Source organism: Pempheris klunzingeri, unplaced genomic scaffold (assembly GCF_042242105.1).
Source record: "Pempheris klunzingeri isolate RE-2024b unplaced genomic scaffold, fPemKlu1.hap1 Scaffold_57, whole genome shotgun sequence".
NCBI classification, from domain to species: domain Eukaryota; kingdom Metazoa; phylum Chordata; class Actinopteri; order Acropomatiformes; family Pempheridae; genus Pempheris; species Pempheris klunzingeri.
In genome coordinates, this window is record NW_027254961.1 from 102,256 (window position 1) to 120,622 (window position 18,367).

General features: G+C 49.7%; 2 protein-coding genes across 2 annotated transcripts; both read left to right on the forward strand.

Annotated features, from left to right (window-relative positions):
* The first annotated feature begins 578 nt into the window (after positions 1-578).
* slbp2 (stem-loop binding protein 2) lies at positions 579-6,420 on the forward strand. The gene is made up of 9 exons (XM_070856115.1): positions 579-673; positions 2,202-2,366; positions 2,493-2,576; positions 3,321-3,401; positions 3,536-3,679; positions 4,531-4,701; positions 5,580-5,733; positions 5,813-5,942; positions 6,356-6,420. The coding sequence occupies exons 1-9, from the start codon at positions 621-623 to the stop codon at positions 6,418-6,420; spliced, it is 1,047 nt and encodes a 348-aa protein (XP_070712216.1). The 5' UTR covers positions 579-620.
* A 5,760-nt stretch (positions 6,421-12,180) lies between these two features.
* fam53c (family with sequence similarity 53 member C) lies at positions 12,181-17,841 on the forward strand. Its single transcript, XM_070856112.1, has 4 exons — positions 12,181-12,206; positions 15,198-15,255; positions 15,461-16,476; positions 17,525-17,841. The coding sequence occupies exons 2-4, from the start codon at positions 15,249-15,251 to the stop codon at positions 17,819-17,821; spliced, it is 1,320 nt and encodes a 439-aa protein (XP_070712213.1). The 5' UTR covers positions 12,181-12,206; positions 15,198-15,248; the 3' UTR covers positions 17,822-17,841.
* The last annotated feature ends 526 nt before the right edge of the window (positions 17,842-18,367 follow it).

Below are 18,367 nucleotides of genomic sequence, written 5' to 3' on the forward strand. Positions count from 1 at the left end.
TTTTGAAGGTAAACAGCGCCGCCTGCTGGAGCGGAGCGACAACACACGAAGAAGAAGACACACAAGTACAAATACTCGGATACAAGTTAAAGTCCTGCTTTAATACATAAATAAATAAGTATAGAACCAAAATAAACCCCGAGTACCAAAAGTAAAGGCGCGTAGCTGCAATATTTCGTCATGATTTATTAAACTAGTTGATTATATTTTGAATTATTGATCTGAATCTGCAAAGTAACATAATAACAATAATGATAATAAGATACTAATAAGATAGAATGAACTTTATTCATCCCCAAGGAACTTATGTACATTAAATTAATAGTTAATAAAGTTAATAAAGTTAAAATATAGTATATATAGAAGTCGTGCTGTATAATTACTTTAAGTACGTTTAGCTGATAACCCCTGCGCACTACTTCTTGTGGCGGAGTATTTCCCACTGGTATTTCTGCTGCTACCTGTGCTGAGTGACACCTCCTGGCTGACTGACAGGCAGAGGCCTAGGTGAGCCGCCGCAGGCCCCGCCCCCCTCAGGTGCGCCTCGTTAAAGAGGTGTGAAAGCGGAACAATGGCGTCTGTCCGTCTGAAGTGAAGGCGCCAAACTCAGACTGCAAAACATGTCAAGCAGCGGAGTGGAAACGGCAGCTCAGAGCCCGCTGCTCTCCTCCAGGTAACCTCAGCAGGAAGGCTTTCACGGCAGGTAAAACCCCGGGTCACCTGGCCCGGAGTAGACCCGGAACATAGCCGGAATAGAGGCCTAATCACCGCTGCAGCATCATGTCTGTCCTCCCTTTAGGGGGTTCTCTGTGACTCCAGATGTCTGAGACTGAATCTTCTCTCTCAGAACAGACAAAGACGCACCAGACTCCACTGAGAAAAACAGTAATTTTACACCCCTGAACACAGGTGTTGCAGGTCTGTTGCTGCCTTCACCAGTTAGTTTCTTTGTGTTACACAAATAGTGTTCAATCAGATTTTCACCCTTTAAAACACCAGACTCACACAACAACACACACAAACTGACTGATGGAGGCAGCAGCAGAGCAGCAGCTCCTGTGTCCTGTGAGCTAAAATGACTGTTTTTGTCAATGGAGTCTGGTCGGTTTGAACAGAACACTACAAGGGCTGAAATCTACAGGAAAAGTCTTTATTTTTAATCTTGAGTCGACGCAACGATGACATCTTGGTGCAGCTGGGAGTCTGCTGCCTTCATGGCGTGTTGTCTTCTGGATTGGAAAACCTAAATCCCCCCCGATAAGTATAAAAACACTTAAACCGCAACTGAAATTTGAACCAGTAAAAACTAAAGTGAAACCAGCAAACCCACTCTGAGACTAAACGAAGAAGAGTTAAAACCGGACAAATGAGAAATACTAAGGTGTAATAACTGCTCTCAGGTTTAATATTCATGGTCTCCTGAAAAAAGCTGCCTAGTAATTAATCAAAGATGATTTTATCTTCTAGTTTAAAGTCTCAGTTAGAGAAAGTGAGTTTCGAGTAAAGACCAGATTAAGTTCTGTCTGCTAGACTGAGATAAATGTAGAACTGCTGCAAACAGGATTTTCTTTTGTGTAAAATGGTGAAATTATTGAAAGTAACTTGGTGGAAAACATCCAGACGTCAGAGCAGCAGGTTCGTTGAGTTCACACTCATTTAAAACTCATTCATCACATTTAAAAGTCCTTTAAGGAGGAAAATGGTTAACTTCACATTTCCTGTAGCTGCTTTTCACAGTAAAAGCTTTCCAGTTATTATGAAGTAGCAACAGGAAGTTCATTAGCTCAGCATATGTATTTATGTATTTATTTATTTATCGTGAAGCTTTTATGTAAATTACATTTTAAAAGAGCAAAAATTATGAATACACAAAATAACACAATAAAATGATGTAGAATTATATAATATCACATCACCTTCTTGATTTTAAACTGATTTTAAGTTTCATTTCATTAATTATAAACCTGAGACTAAAATTAAATAGATTTTCACAATAAATGACAACTTTGAAAGAACAAATTCTTATTTTGAAGGCAGCAGAGAAACTTCATTTGAACCAGTTTAAAATGTTTTGGGGGGGGGTCATGTTGTTTTAAAGTCTTTTCATTATTTTAAAACCTGTTCAGGACCCCCCCCCCCCCCCCCCCCCCCCCGTCTCTTGTGGACGCCGGCATGTTTTTGACGCTGGTCTCCGTCCTCAGCTTCTGTTTCAGCCCGTGGTCGTGTGTTTGCGTGAAGGGTTGGTCGGCGGCGGTGTGGAACGGCCTCCCCGACCCTCTGCTGTCTGCCGCCAACACCTCGGGATGCTCCGCCCCCGAGCCGTGGCTCCTCCCCGGCTGTAGCTCCGTGTACGACAGCCTGGTCAGGTGAGGAACCGCTAAAGGCTTTTATTCTGAAGAGCTATACAAAGATAATGACCTCATCATAAAGCGTAGAGTTTCTGAGCAGGAGTCGCGCTCTGAGTCTGACCCTCCTCTTCCTCTTCGTCACAGTAACGTCTCTCCGGCCCCGTCTCCTCCCGCTGCTGCCGGCGGCCTGCGAGGACGAGAGCGATCAGCCAGCAACAAACCTCGCAGGTTCAACGACAACTTTTACCCCCATGATCCTCTCTGTCCTCATCCTGGTGTCTAGTAGGTAGTAAAAGTGTTGGAACTGGTCCAGTAGATCACCTCAGCCAGCAGACACCAAACGGGCTGCAATGGCTGCAACGTGATCCTTTGGGACAACTGCACCTGATCACAGTAGGTCCACTAAAAGAGCTTGTTTGATCCACTGACAGGCTCAGAGTGTTATTCTAAGTGTGTGACAGCATCATGGAAAGGATCCCTACAGAGAGAGACCTGGAAGATCCTTTTGGTTTAACCACAAACAGCACACACACCAGACTACATTCACTAAAACAGGGGTTTTACATGGAGTCACTGCTCTACTGCTGCCTCCATCAGTCAGTGTGTGTGTTGCTGTGAGTTAGACCAGGACGGTGTTGACCCAAGAAAAACATTTAAAAGTCTCACAACAACAGAAACAAACGAACCGATGGAGGCAACAGTAGACCAGAGGCTCCTGAGTTCTGTCAGCTAAAACGACTGTTTTTTGTCAATGAAATTTGGTGCTGAAGAGAGTGATATACGGTGATCTACTGGTGATCTACTGGACCAGTTCCAACACTTTTACTACCTACCAGTCACTCAGACACCAGGTTTATAAATAGTGGAGCTACCCTTTAATGTGTGGCACTCTTCCTGTAAAAATCACCAGCTTGAACTTAAAACTAAATTTAGATGATAAAAACGTCACACTGAACAACTGTCTGTCTTCAGGCCGTCCATCCTGGAGCGCTGTATCCTCAAAGTGTCCACCAGCAGCGTTGCCGTGGGGACGGACGATCTGGACAACAAGAGGTGGGTAAACACTTTAATACTCTGAGGGAAGATGAACTCTCACCCCCCCCCTCACATTTCACACATTTCTCTGTGCGTCTGATCTCGAAAGGGTCAGCTGGACTCGACCTCACTGCTGACCTCTGTCACTGCAGGCCCCCCCCAGGCCGCTGCTACCCCCGCCTCCCGGACCCGGCCAACACCGAGACCAACGCTGCGGTTCTGAAGCGGCGGCAGAAACAGATTCAATATGGCAAAAACACCAGCGGCTACCAGAACTACCTGCAGCAGGTCCCCAAGTGAGAGCTCACAGAGGCTAAACTCCTCCTCCTCACTGTGTGAACCTGGACCCACTGAGCTCATGTTGAATCCTCCAGAGGAAGTCATCATGTCCCGTCCCTCCAGAATAAAGCTCCAGAAAACAGAGGCTGCAGAACCTCAGAGAGAACCTGTCTGTTTTTAAGGTTCCTTCAGTCTCTCAGTGATCCACTGATGGGCTGAACATCCAGGGGTTCATCCTCTGCAGACAGGAGCTGCTGTCTGAACATCCAGGGGTTCATCCTCTGCAGACAGGAGCTGCTGTCTGAACATCCAGGGGTTCATCCTCTGCAGACAGGAGCTGCTGTCTGAACATCCAGGGGTTCATCCTCTGCAGACAGGAGCTGCTGTCTGAACATCCAGGGGTTCATCCTGGATCCTGCTGTGCAGCTCCAGTGTCCTCTTTGTACATCTTGTAGGAAGATCCTTTTGGTTTAACCACAAACAGCACACACACCAGACTACATTCACTAAAACAGGGATTTTAGAGAACAGGACACAGGAGCTGCTGCTCTGCTGCTGCCTCCATCAGTTAATTTATTGTGTGTTACACAAATGTTGTGTTGGATCCAAATTAACTCTTTAAAACACCAAAGTCGCACAATATAACAAACTGACCAATCGAGGCAGAAGTAGACCAGCAACTACTGTGTAAAATCACTGTTTTTGTGAATGGAGTCTGGAGTTGGAGAGAGCAGCTCATTCCAGCAGTCACGGAGATACAGAATATGTTCAGACAGATCCAGGCTGAAAACACCTTTTTAAAATCGGCCCCACGGTTTTATGGTGTTTGAGGGGAACCACAGAATAATTGCTGGTCTCTCCTCTTCAGACACCTGAGGGACCCGAAGCTCCACCCGTCCACGCCCAACAAGTACAGGAAGTACAGCCGGCGCTCCTGGGACATGCAGGTGCGTCTGTGGAGGCGAGCGCTGCACCTGTGGGACCCTCCGACCGACTCCTCGCCGGACGCCGCAGACACACAGGACCCAGTGGAGCAACTGTAGGTGGACGTGTGCAACTACTTATTCTGCTGATATCTTTAGATGAATGGATCATTAATCAGGTGATGAAACACCAGCAGAATGTCCATCAGAGTCCAAGCGTATCATTAAAGAGTCCAAATGGTGACGTCCAGTTCACAGCTCTGATCTGTCCGGGGAGCATTTCCATTGTTCAACAACAGCAACGAACACATTATGGGTACAAAAAGGTTTGGGATTGGTCCAGTAGATCACCTCAGAAGGCCACCAAACTCCATTGACAAAATTGGTTATTTAATGTCACAGAATGCAGGAGTTGTTGGTCTACTGTTGCCTAAACTGGTTAGTTTGTTTGCATTATTGGGTGTTACACAAACATTATTTTTAGATCTGAAGTGACCCTTTAAAACACCAGAGTCACACAATAACCCAAACTAACTAACGGCAGCAGAGCAGCAGCTCCTGTGTCCTGTTCTCTAAAATCGCTGTTTTAGTGAATGTAGTCTGGTGTGTGTGCTGTTTGTGGTTAAACCAAAAGGATCTTCCAGGTCTCTCTCTGTAGGGATCCTTTCCATGATGCTGTCACACACTTAGAATAACACTCTGAGCCTGTCAGTGGATCAAACAAGCTCTTTTAGTGGACCTACTGTGATCAGGTGCAGTTGTCCCAAAGGATCACGTTGCAGCCATTGCAGCCCGTTTGGTGGCTGCTGGCTGAGGTGATCTACTGGACCAGTTCCAACACTTACTACCTACCAGTCACTCACACACCAGCATGTGGACAGAGAGGATCATGGGTAAAAACAGGTGTGACCCTTTAGTCCTCATTCGTCAATAAGGCTGATTTGATGTTGATCTTGTAGTTTTTTCTCGTTTTGTGGCTCCGTCTGTTGTTCAGGCAGAACCAGCTGGCCAAGATGACCTCTGAGCTGTGTGAGGACGGAGGAGACAAGCAGAGAGAGAAGGAGACTCCGGCAGCCTCTAAAGCCTCCTCTGGGTCTCCTGTGTCGTCGGTGGACCTGCCTGGACCCTGGAGCAGCCCGCTGTCTCCGGTAAGGCCTCGCCGCTGGTTTCACTGTGGGGGGGTTCAGCGGTTTGGATGAAGGTCTCTCACACCCGTCCTCCCGGCAGGACGCCGAGAGCGGCCACAGGCCTCTTCGCTCTCCGCCCGGGCTGAGCTACTCCTTCAGGAGTCAGCTGACCGCCGACGACAACATGACCGACTGGCTCCGCCTCCTGCTGGAGGCCGACGACTGCCGAGGTGAGGTCAGAGGTCGACACGGTGTTAGAAACCCGTTCATGAACCAACCGAGCACAAAGCGCCGCACATCGTCACTTCATATCGCGGTCAAACTGCGAGGACGCCGCTTTTCACAAAGTGCAGAGCCTCCGACCTTTTAGACCTTTGGTGGTCAACACATAAAGCAGAGTACAGTTGGTTGGGCTCAGTGTTCACGGCGAGCTCCCGCTGCTTCTTCAGTTGTTGGTGGCTGACTGGTGTTTTGGGGGTTAAAGGAAACGTTTGTACTTAAACCTCAGAATATGAAAGTGTTTCCTCTCTCTGCCTCTAGTGTCGTGTGTTTTATGGCGGCGTATCGGCGCCGCCATAAAACACACGTGGCTCACTAATGGTTTCGTGGTTCTGTGTGTGACTCTGGTCTCGCGTCCTCGTAGATCTGGGCTCCGATGACCAGCAGGTTCCCGTCTTCTCGGACCAGCTCCTGTGGAATCCGTACTGACGGCCGCCACGTCGCCGCCGGTCTGAAACCAACCGGCTCCAGACGTCCGTCAGCGCCCACAACTCCTCAGCCATCGACGAGCGGACTGAATCACCGTGTTGACCCTGAACGTGTCAGAGTGTGTGTGTGTGTGTGTTACTGTGTGTGTGTGTGTGTGTGTGTGTGTGTGTTCCAGCATCCACTTGCCTTTTAAAGATGGTTGAAGGTTCACTGACAGCAGGGACAGGACCGGTCCTCGATCCGATGACATGTCTGGCCCTCCTCTCCCTCAGGAGCGGCGAGACGTCCCGGCCGCTCTTGAAGGCGCCGTGGGGCGGGTGGGCCGCACGCTGGGACCTGAGCACGGCGCCGTAGTTTGCACTTGATTTCTTTGTTTACCTGCATCAGATGGAGCACTTCTTCTTCTCACCTGCATCCTGTTTCAGTTCTCTGACTCTGCACTAATGGAAAAGCTGCTGATTTTTACTTTACTCACTGATTTGGTCTCTTTCACCCGTTGGGTGTCACATTGTTGGTCCACCGTCACCTTCGTGCTCGTCTGTCCGGATCAGGCTCCTCCTCCTCCTCCTGCACCTCCATGTTTTTTCTAAAAAACAAAGCTTGCTGGTTGGAGGAGAAAAGGCTGTCGCTTTGTGTTGCTGCGAGTTTCCTTTTTACTTTTTTGTGTTTGCTCAATTTTTGTCTTTGTGCTGCTTGAATATGGAGCAAAGCTGAAAGATGTGATTAATAAAGATGTAAATAAAGTGTTAACTTCAGACCTGTTTCTTCTTCTACACACTATTAAATGTCTGGAGACGGTCTGTGACTACTACTATATGTTCGAACACATCATTGATCCTCATTATTGATGGAAAAGCAGGATTTTACTCTGAATGAACAGTTCTTCTGATTATTTTCTCCATCAATACGTTGATTGTTTGGTTTGTGAGAACAATGAGCCCCACGTGGACGGACCAGTCTGTAACTGTCAGCACTTCATGTTGGGAAGTGAAACGACTATTAAAGTGACCAATGATATTGATGATGATGAGCATGCAGTGATGGACCGTGTAACAGCAGGACACTGACTACAGTGTGTGTGTGTCCTTTAACTGATCACACACTGCTCCTGAACATCTGATCACTCATCAATAACAGCAGGACTGACTGACACCAGGCTTTAAACTACAACTCCCATCATGCCTCAGCACCTCTCGCTCATTCTGACTGACTCTTGCTGTGGTTTGTTTCTCTCTGAGGGTTTGATCTGTACAATAAAGGTAATAAGTGCAGGTGCTGGATGGTGCTGAGGTGGAGCACCGCCTCCTCCTGCTCCTCCTGCTCCTCCCCCCCCTCCCCCCCTCCTCCCCCCGCCTGGCACCGTAAATGTTATTTATGAATGCTGCCGCTCACGGGCGTGTGCACGCAGATGCTTGCTGATAATGTTTTAATGATCACCGGACACCGGACGCTGCCTGTGGCCGGTGTGTAGGCTGCTCCCGGAGCCCGCGGTGCCCGCAGCGTGCGGTTAAAGCCAGACTTTAATTCATTGTGGTGGGTTTGGTGCTGACAGCGGCGGCGGCAGGCGGAGCGGCGCGGCACGGCACGGCGCGGCACGGAGCGGCGCGGCGCGGTCTGCTCTTTAATAATACTGGGTCAATACACCGAGCGCCGCCGCTGTCTGCCCGCCCGCTGCATCCACCGGAGCCGCTTCACCCCGTCACCCGGAGGGGCTGCCCGACAAGGTAAGCGCACCAGCCGGCAGAGAGTGAGCAGGAGCGGCGGCCGTGTGGAGGGTCCCCGTCTGCGGGAGCAGGTCCGGGCTGATCGTCCCGCAGCATCCCGCCGTGTTTTCCTCCTCACGCTGCTCCCGGAGCCCGCAGGCCGGCCAGACGTTATCATCACCGCCGTTATTATTGTTGTTAGCTGGCGCCGGCTCTGCGGCTCGATGAGCCCGTGGGGCGCGCGGGTTTGTCCGGAGATGAGCTGTCGGGGCGGGGGGCGGCAGCAGGGACGGAGGACGGAGCAGCTCGTCTCGTATTTACCGGGTTTGTTTGTGAAATCACCGCCGCGGCTAACGCTGCTAAAGCTAACGCTAGCCGGGCAGGTCAGTTAGCTCCCGTTAGCTCCCGTTAGCTAGCAGCTGCCCCTGGATGCAGCCAGGCGGCCGCTGTAGCTCCCCGTTAGCCCCGCACACCCGCGGAGCCCCCCCGGCCCGAGCCACCGGAGCCCGTGAGGCCGGGGAGGAGACTCGGTCCTCGGCCAGCAGTTTGGTTCCAGCGAGCAAAATGGCTGAATTTATTGTGCCGACCTTGAGAGTAATAACGACATATTATTTATAGCAGGCTAACAGTCCAGGTGATGCGGGGCTGCACGGCGCCGTTAACGGTGGCTCACACGGTGATGTAACGTTAACCGGCTGCCTCAGACTCCAAATCTCAGTTATTTTATTTCCTACACTGAGTTTATGGCAGAATTTGATAATGACATCCCCGCGTTAGTTCTGCACTCAGACGGGGAAAACGCTAAAAGTGTGTGCTAGCATGCCTCATAGGAAACAATGGGATGCGTTAGCCACAAGCTAGCAGCAGCCGGAGATGCCCAGCGGCCTCAGCGGGTCCGGCATCGGAGAGGCGGCTCAGCTCAGGCTGCACAATGGCCTCCGCTGCCAGGCAGGGACAGCCTGTCATCCCCAAACACTGGGCCATTATTTCACCACAACCAGACACGTGCTTCACGGGACTGCTGCCCCACTCCGGCACCAAAATAAGGAGGGTTCAGTCCAGCAGGGCTCAGCTGTCTGGGGCTCCTGACCTCATTTGTACCAGGAGCCAAAACTCTCAGGACACCATCAGCTAGTCCAGTGACAGGATCCCACTGGTGTGTCACACTTCAGTCTTTACAGAAGATATATTCAAAGAAAATCTACCAAGGGGTTATTCTGGTGTTTCTCCCCATGATCCTCTGTGTCCTCATCCTGGTGTCTGAGTGACTGGTAGGTAGTAAAAGTGTTGGAACTGGTCCAGTAGATCACCTCAGCCAGCAGACACCAAACGGGCTGCAATGGCTGCAACGTGATCCTTTGGGACAACTGCACCTGATCACAGTAGGTCCACTAAAAGAGCTTGTTTGATCCACTGACAGGCTCAGAGTGTTATTCTAAGTGATGCACAAATACTGTTTTGAATCCAAATGAACCCTTTAAAACACCAAAGTCTCACAATAACTCCCTGATGGAGGCAGCAGCAGAGCAGCAGCTCCTGTGTCCTGTGAGCTAAAATCACTACTTAGGTCAATGGAGTCTGGTGTCTTTGAAGATATCAACAGCCACCAGGTTCCATTGACAAAAATGGTAATTTTACACAGGAGTTGCTGGTCTGCTGCTGCCTCCATCAGTCAGTGTGTTTGTGTTACTGTGAGACTTTGTTGGTTTTTCAAAGGGTCAGTTTGGATCCGACACAACATCTGTGTGACACACTGTAACACAGACACTCTGACTGATGGAGGCAGCAGCAGGGCAGCAGCTCTAAAATCCCTGTTTTAGTGAATGTAGTCTGGTGTGTGTGCTGTTTGTGGTTAAACCAAAAGGATCTTCCAGGTCTCTCTCTGTAGGGATCCTTTCCATGATGCTGTCACACACTTAGAATAACACTCTGAGCCTGTCAGTGGATCAAACAAGCTCTTTTAGTGGACCTACTGTGATCAGGTGCAGTTGTCCCAAAGGATCACGTTGCAGCCATTGCAGCCCGTTTGGTGTCTGCTGGCTGAGGTGATCTACTGGACCAGTTCCAACACTTTTACTACCTACCAGTCATTGCAGCCCGTTTGGTGCTGCGACTGGACGCCCAATACACTCGCCAGGCTTTTCATTACGATACGATGCACGTCGTTTTTTTGCGTCACGTTTATTGAATACATAAGTTCAAACAGACATCTGTCGAATATGATAATCGATTATTTTAATACGACTGAGAACGACTGCAACAAATACTGATAACAGCAATTAAGAAGTAAAATAACTTGTAAAAATGTACTATTAATACCTCAAAGACGTTAAGAAGACAAACAGTTTGATTTAAAACCTTTAAAAACTCCTTCTGAGTGAATAATATAATGGCAGCAGAATCAAACTGTTGACAAGATATTGAACCTTTAGTTTGATCAGAATCGTTCTTGCTCAGTATTTAGTTTGTGCGCCTCCTGTCGCTGAGCATAAACAAAGCTAACGTGTTCATTAGTGAGCTTCAGTTTCACGTTCACACTGAATTTATGGTGGAAATGACGTCACAGTGGACTGATCCGTTTTCAGCCGTTACTGACTGACCAGTTTCTTTGTCCCAGTCTGAAGCTGTGGCTCCGTCCTCACTCACTATTTAGTGAATCTGTCCATTTTAGAGTTTCCTCAAGTGGAGCCGCATCAGATACCATTAAAACGAGCTGTTTGTTCGATAGGTGATACCTGACGCTGTCCTGAAGCTAACTTCAGATATTAGCGCTGTGAAACACATTTCAATATTCAATCTTCTCTGGAGTTATTTTGGTTTTAGTGACTCGTCTAAAATGAAGCTAATACTGATATTAAAATACACATTTTCTGTCTGCGTTTGAAGCTAACAGTCTGGTTACTTCATTAACAAACACAACAAGCTAATCTTTAACAGCAGTTAGCTTTTGTGTCGTCTTTGCATTAAGTTTAATCCCTCTTTACCTCCACACTTTGCTAATGTTCAAAAGGCTAACGGTCAGGGGCTAACGTTAAAAGGCTAACGGTCAGGGGCTAACGGTGGGAGGGTAACATTAAAAGGCTAACGGTCAGGGGCTAACGTTAAAAGGCTAACGGTCAGGGGCTAACGTTAAAAGGCTAACGGTCAGGGGCTAACGTTAAAAGGCTAACGGTGGGAGGCTAACGTTAGCTACACAGGACTTTCTAACAGGCTGGAAATGATCAGACATTTGAATAGAAACCTGAGCAGCGACCTCACTGGGGGGTTCCACACAGACTACATACTGGTCAGAGCCTGACGGAGCTACTGAAGGAGTCAATGAATCTGTTTTTATTGTTCAACACTACTTTTCTATATTAGTGGACTTTTCTAAACCCTCAGTGTCGCTCAGATGTTTCAGGCGCCTCCTTCTTTAGCTCATTTATCTTCATTAATATCTGGAACATTTCACGTCGTCTGTTTGAGAGGTTGATGATTTAGTGGAAGTAGTGTTGGTGTGTTTTTACTTGCTCTTTGGTTTGGGGGGGGCACAGAAGGTTAGTCTTGGTCAGTGGAGTTTCAGTACAACCTTGAAAGAGTCGAGGTTAGTTCTGCACTTGTATCAGGAAGGTTTATAATTGATCAGTGATTATGTGGAGAAAGGTTTGATCCTGAGCAAACCCTCGTTCTTTAATTCCCACTGAAAGTTTCCACCTCAAATGCATCTCCCTCCTCCCCAGGTGTGTTGCCGCGGGCAACAGCTGACCGATGATGTCTTTGTGAGAGTGGGCGGGGCTACCTGGCCCTGAGGTGGTAAGGAGGAGGAGGAGTCTCAGCCGTCAGCCCCCCCCTCCCCCTCCTCCTCCTGCGACGGACCGAACGGACGGACGCACAAACGGACGCGGCTCTCCCCTCCCTCCTCTTCCTCCTTCTCCCCTCTCCTCCCCGTTCTCCCCCCCTCCTCCTCTCCCCGGCTCCTCCCCGCCTCCCTCCCCCGTCTCCCCCCTCGCCCCCCGCCACCATGCTGTGGTCACGCTGCTGGTGGAGAGCCTGAGGAAGCAGACTCTGGAAGGTGACCCTGCTCAGCCGGGGGACGTCTACCTGGTGAGTGACACCCCCACCTGCAGCCTCACCTGCTCTCAGGCCGGAGACTCAAGAAGAGATCACCAACACTCCCTTCAGTCCAGTTAGTTAGTTTAACCAGGTTAGTAAGGTTTTAACTACCCTCCTCACCGTTAGTCAGTAAGGGTTTAACTACCCTCCTCACCATTAGTTAGCTTTTAACTACCCTCCTCACCGTTAGTCAGTAAGGGTTTAACTACCCTCCTCACCATTAGTTAGCTTTTAACTACCCTCCTCACCGTTAGTCAGTTAGCTTTTAACTACCCTCCTCACCGTTAGTCAGTAAGGTTTTAACTACCCTCCTCACCATTAGTTAGGTTTTAACTACCCTCCTCACCGTTAGTCAGTAAGGGTTTAACTACCCTCCTCACCATTAGTTAGCTTTTAACTACCCTCCTCACCGTTAGTCAGTTAGCTTTTAACTACCCTCCTCACCTTTAGTTAGCTTTTAACTACCCTCCTCACCGTTAGTCAGTAAGGTTTTAACTACCCTCCTCACCATTAGTTAGCTTTTAACTACCCTCCTCACCTTTAGTTAGCTTTTAACTACCCTCCTCACCGTTAGTCAGTAAGGTTTTAACTACCCTCCTCACCATTAGTTAGCTTTTAACTACCCTCCTCACCGTTAGTCAGTTAGGGTTTAACTACCCTCCTCACCATTAGTTAGCTTTTAACTACCCTCCTCACCGTTAGTCAGTAAGGGTTTAACTACCCTCCTCACCATTAGTTAGCTTTTAACTACCCTCCTCACCGTTAGTCAGTTAGCTTTTAACTACCCTCCTCACCTTTAGTTAGCTTTTAACTACCCTCCTCACCGTTAGTCAGTAAGGTTTTAACTACCCTCCTCACCATTAGTTAGCTTTTAACTACCCTCCTCACCGTTAGTCAGTAAGGGTTTAACTACCCTCCTCACCGTTAGTCAGTAAGGTTTTAACTACCCTCCTCACCGTTAGTCAGTTAGCTTTTAACTACCCTCCCCACCGTTAGTCAGTTAGGGTTTAACTACCCTCCTCACCATTAGTTAGGTTTTAACTACCCTCCTCACCATTAGTCAGTAAGGGTTTAACTACCCTCCTCACCATTAGTTAGGTTTTAACTACCCTCCTCACCGTTAGTCAGTAAGGGTTTAACTACCCTCCTCACCATTAGTTAGGTTTTAACTACCCTCCTCACCGTTAGTCAGTAAGGGTTTAACTACCCTCCTCACCATTAGTTAGGTTTTAACTACCCTCCTCACCGTTAGTCAGTTAGGTTTTAACTACCCTCCTCACCATTAGTTAGGTTTTAACTACCCTCCTCACCGTTAGTTAGGTTTTAACTACCCTCCTCACCATTAGTTAGGTTTTAACTACCCTCCTCACCGTTAGTCAGTTAGGTTTTAACTACCCTCCTCACCATTAGTTAGGTTTTAACTACCCTCCCCACCGTTAGTCAGTTAGGTTTTAACTACCCTCCTCACCGTTAGTTAGGTTTTAACTACCCTCCTCACCATTAGTTAGGTTTTAACTACCCTCCCCACCGTTAGTCAGTTAGGTTTTAACTACCCTCCTCACCATTAGTTAGGTTTTAACTACCCTCCTCACCGTTAGTCAGTTAGGGTTTAACTACCCTCCTCACCGTTAGTCAGTTAGGGTTTAACTACCCTCCTCACCATTAGTTAGGTTTTAACTACCCTCCTCACCGTTAGTCAGTTAGGTTTTAACTACCCTCCTCACCATTAGTTAGGTTTTAACTACCCTCCTCACCGTTAGTCAGTTAGGTTTTAACTACCCTCCTCACCATTAGTTAGGTTTTAACTACCCTCCTCACCGTTAGTCAGTTAGGTTTTAACTACCCTCCTCACCATTAGTTAGGTTTTAACTACCCTCCTCACTGTTAGTCAGTTAGGGTTTAACTACCCTCCTCACCATTAGTTAGGTTTTAACTACCCTCCTCACCGTTAGTCAGTTAGGTTTTAACTACCCTCCTCACCATTAGTTAGGTTTTAACTACCCTCCTCACCGTTAGTCAGTTAGGGTTTAACTACCCTCCTCACCGTTAGTTAGGTTTTAACTACCCTCCTCACCATTAGTTAGGTTTTAACTACCCTCCTCACCGTTAGTCAGTTAGGTTTTAACTACCCTCCTCACCATTAGTTAGGTTTTAACTACCCTCCTCACCGTTAGTCAGTTAGGGTTTAACTGCCCTCCTCACCATTAGTTAGGTTTTAACTACCCTCCTCACTGTTAGTCAGTTAGGGTTTAACTACCCTCCTCACCATTAGTTAGGTTTTAACTACCCTCCTCACCGTTAGTCAGTTAGGTTTTAACTACCCTCCTCACCGTTAGTTAGGTTTTAACTACCCTCCTCACTGTTAGTCAGTTAGGGTTTAACTACCCTCCTCACCGTTAGTCAGTTAGGTTTTAACTACCCTCCTCACCGTTAGTCAGTTAGGTTTTAACTACCCTCCTCACCATTAGTTAGGTTTTAACTACCCTCCTCACTGTTAGTCAGTTAGGGTTTAACTACCCTCCTCACCATTAGTTAGGTTTTAACTACCCTCCTCACCGTTAGTCAGTTAGGTTTTAACTACCCTCCTCACCATTAGTTAGGTTTTAACTACCCTCCTCACCGTTAGTCAGTTAGGGTTTAACTACCCTCCTCACCGTTAGTTAGGTTTTAACTACCCTCCTCACCATTAGTTAGGTTTTAACTACCCTCCTCACCGTTAGTCAGTTAGGTTTTAACTACCCTCCTCACCATTAGTTAGGTTTTAACTACCCTCCTCACCGTTAGTCAGTTAGGGTTTAACTACCCTCCTCACCGTTAGTTAGGTTTTAACTACCCTCCTCACCATTAGTTAGGTTTTAACTACCCTCCTCACCGTTAGTCAGTAAGGTTTTAACTACCCTCCTCACCGTTAGTCAGTAAGGTTTTAACTACCCTCCTCACTGGGGGTCAGGGGTGGTTAACCTGTCCCGTCTTGTGTCTCAGTCCCTGCTGGACCCGACATCCCTCGCAGAGTGCTGGCCCCCAGATGGCTTGATGCCTGGTGAGTGTTTGTCTCCTCAGTAGTTTTTAGTGTTTCACTGCCATCAGGTTGTTTTTCCATGTGAATGAATGAGCGACACCTTCTGCATCACATGACCCTACCTGTGTGTGTGTGTGTGTGTGTGTGTGTGTGTGTGTGTGTGTGTGTGTGTGTGTGTGTGTGTGTGTGTGTGTGTGTGTGTGTGTGTGTGTGTGTGTGTCCTCAGAGAGCAGCTACTGGCAGCTCTGCCCTCCCTCCAAGTCCAGCCTGCAGGGGGGGTTACTGAGCTCTAGTTTCCCCCCCGGCCCCGTGCCCCTGGTGCCCCCTGATGCTCACCTACAGGACGGGGGCGACCCCCTGGACGGCGCCCCCTCTCAGCCGCAGCAGCACCGGCCCCTGGCGCCCAGCACCTCAGCGTCCGAGCTGTCCCTCCCCGGAGCGGCAGCGGCCCTTCCCGGCCCCGGGCCCCCTCCTCCTCCTCCCCCACCCCCCAAACGCCACTGCCGCTCGCTGTCGGTGCCCGAGGACCTGTCGCGCTGCCGCTACACCTGGCGGCCCAGCGCCTCGCGGGTCTGGACTCCCGTCAGTCGCCAGCAGTGCCATGGGGGCGTGGTGGGAGGGGTTACAGGCGGGGGGGCGGGGGCCGGGGTAGGGGGTATAGGAGCAGGTGTGGCGGGGGGCGGAGCCTGTCCTCTCCGCGCTCCCAGCTCCTCCCTGAACTCGTCGCTGCACTCCTCTTCCAGCCCCACCTTCTTTAGCCTGGCGCTGTCCCCGGACTCCCCGCTGCCCTGGAGCTTCCCCTGGGACCCCAGTGAGGCGGCGGCAGGGGGAGGAGCCTGCTGCTGCTTCTTCCCCTCCCCCTCCTCCTGCTCCTCCTCGCCTTCCCCTCTACACCCGCCTCCCCCTCCTCAGAGGCGTTTCTCCCTCTCCCCCGTGCTCATCAGAGACTCTGCGGCCTCCACGTTCCTGCCTCCGCATCCTGTGCCGAGCCAAGCGGCGGCGGCGCCCCCTCCGCCGGGCTGCTCGGCCGCGGCCGGGGCGGCCCGGGGGGGCCCGGTGCCCGCCTCGCCCTCCTCTGCCTGCAGCACGCCGTCGTCTCTGAGACGCAGTCTGCCGCCACAGCTGCCGCGCTGCCACTCGCAGCCCTGCGACCTTCTCCTGCTCAAACCGGGTCTGAAGAGGCGCCGCGACCCCGACAGACCCTGCGCCCGACCCGTCCTCGACTTCACCAAGATGACTCAGGTACTCATTCATGGAGTGAAAACTCCTCTGCTGGCCGGACACAAGAAAACATGTGGAGATGATTGTGATTGATTGATTTGATCAGATAAACTATCAATAGATGAATCATGGTCTGGTGTGCTGCTGTCAGGTGTGTGTTAGTTTAACAGTTAAACCAGTGCTCTAAATCACTGGTCATGTTGTGTTGACCTGCAGGTAACCATAGCAACAGTACTCTTCTGTAAGCAGTTATTTCTAAACACTGCTGGGAAGTACTGACAAACATGATCACATCATTTGTACTGTGTGACAGCATCATGGAAAGGATCCCTACAGAGAGAGACCTGGAAGATCCTTTTGGTTTAACCACAAACAGAACACACACCAGACTACATTCACTAAAACAGGGATTTTAGAGAACAGGACACAGGAGCTGCTGCTCTGCTGCTGCCTCCGTCAGTCAGTGTGTTTGTGTTACTGTGTGTTAAACAAATATTATGTTGGATCTGAACTAATCCTTTAAAACACCAAAGTCACATAATAACACAAACACACTGACTGATGGAGGCAGCATCAGAGCAGCAGCTCCTGTGTCCTGTAAGCTAAAATCCCTGTTTTAGTGAATGTAGTCTGGTGTGTGTGCTGTTTGTGGTTAAACCAAAAGGATTTTCCAGGTCTCTCTCTGTAGGGATCCTTTCCATGATGCTGTCACACACTTAGAATAACACTCTGAGCCTGTCAGTGGATCAAACAAGCTCTTTTAGTGGACCTACTGTGATCAGGTGCAGTTGTCCCAAAGGATCACGTTGCAGCCATTGCAGCCCGTTTGGTGGCTGCTGGCTGAGGTGATCTACTGGACCAGTTCCAACACTTTTACTACCTACCAGTCACTCACACACCAGGAGAGGACAGAGAGGATCATGGGTAGAAACAGTGGAGTCCCTCAGATTTGGTTTTGATGATGAAGACACCTTCATCAGGATGTTGTGGAGAAACTTTCTAAATTTTACTCACACGACTTTTCAGAATCGTCTTCAGCACTTCTGACTTTCTGTTCTTTGTTCTGCAGACTCGCAGCATCGACCCGCAGTGTCTGGAGCGCGGCGGCGGCAGGCTGGCCTGCGGCGGGGACGTCTGCATGGGCATGGAGGCCTTCATGGGCGACTTCCGGGGCTCCTGCTCGCCAGCCGAGTGCCTGGGCAGGACCAGTATCGGGCCGCTGAGCGAGAGCGACGAGGAGTGCCGCGAGGACGACGACGACGACGACGACGGGGAGGAGGAAGCGGACGAGCGCGAGGCAGCGCAGCAGGCGGTGTTTGAGAGGGATTGTACAGAACTGGACTTGAACTTAATAGAAGAAAACTGACGCGTTTGTAAATGGAAGGCTGTTCTCTGTTTCCGTTTTTTAATTTAGTTTTATTTTGAATTGATCTGAACCCCCTCCCCTCTTCATCAACACTCCGCGCCTCCTTGCCACCAATCAGCAAGGCTCTCAGGAACAACGCCCCCTCTCACTGGGGTAAACGAAGCTGATTGACGACGACAGTGATGATCTGGCTACCACCGGTGAAGACTCGGCGCCGTGGCTCCGCTGGGAATCTTCCCGCCGGCTTTTCGACACGTGTGCTGCCGGAAAGCGGTTTGTTTTTAAAGTGAGGGTTTCTTAGAGAGTAACTCTGGACGCCTGCGATGAGGAGACCTGCACAGTCTGCTCGTCCTGCTGCATCTGACCTTCAGCTACCTCTGTGGTTTAACCGCTAGCTTCGGGCTAACGCACCGGCCAGCTGTTGTTCCGGTACCTGAAGCCCAGATGCAGCGCCCCCCCCCCCCCACTTCTGTGACTGGACTCAGACTGTCCAGGTGCCTCTCGGCGTCCAGGTGTCTTCCAACACACAGCCGCTGAGTCTCTGTA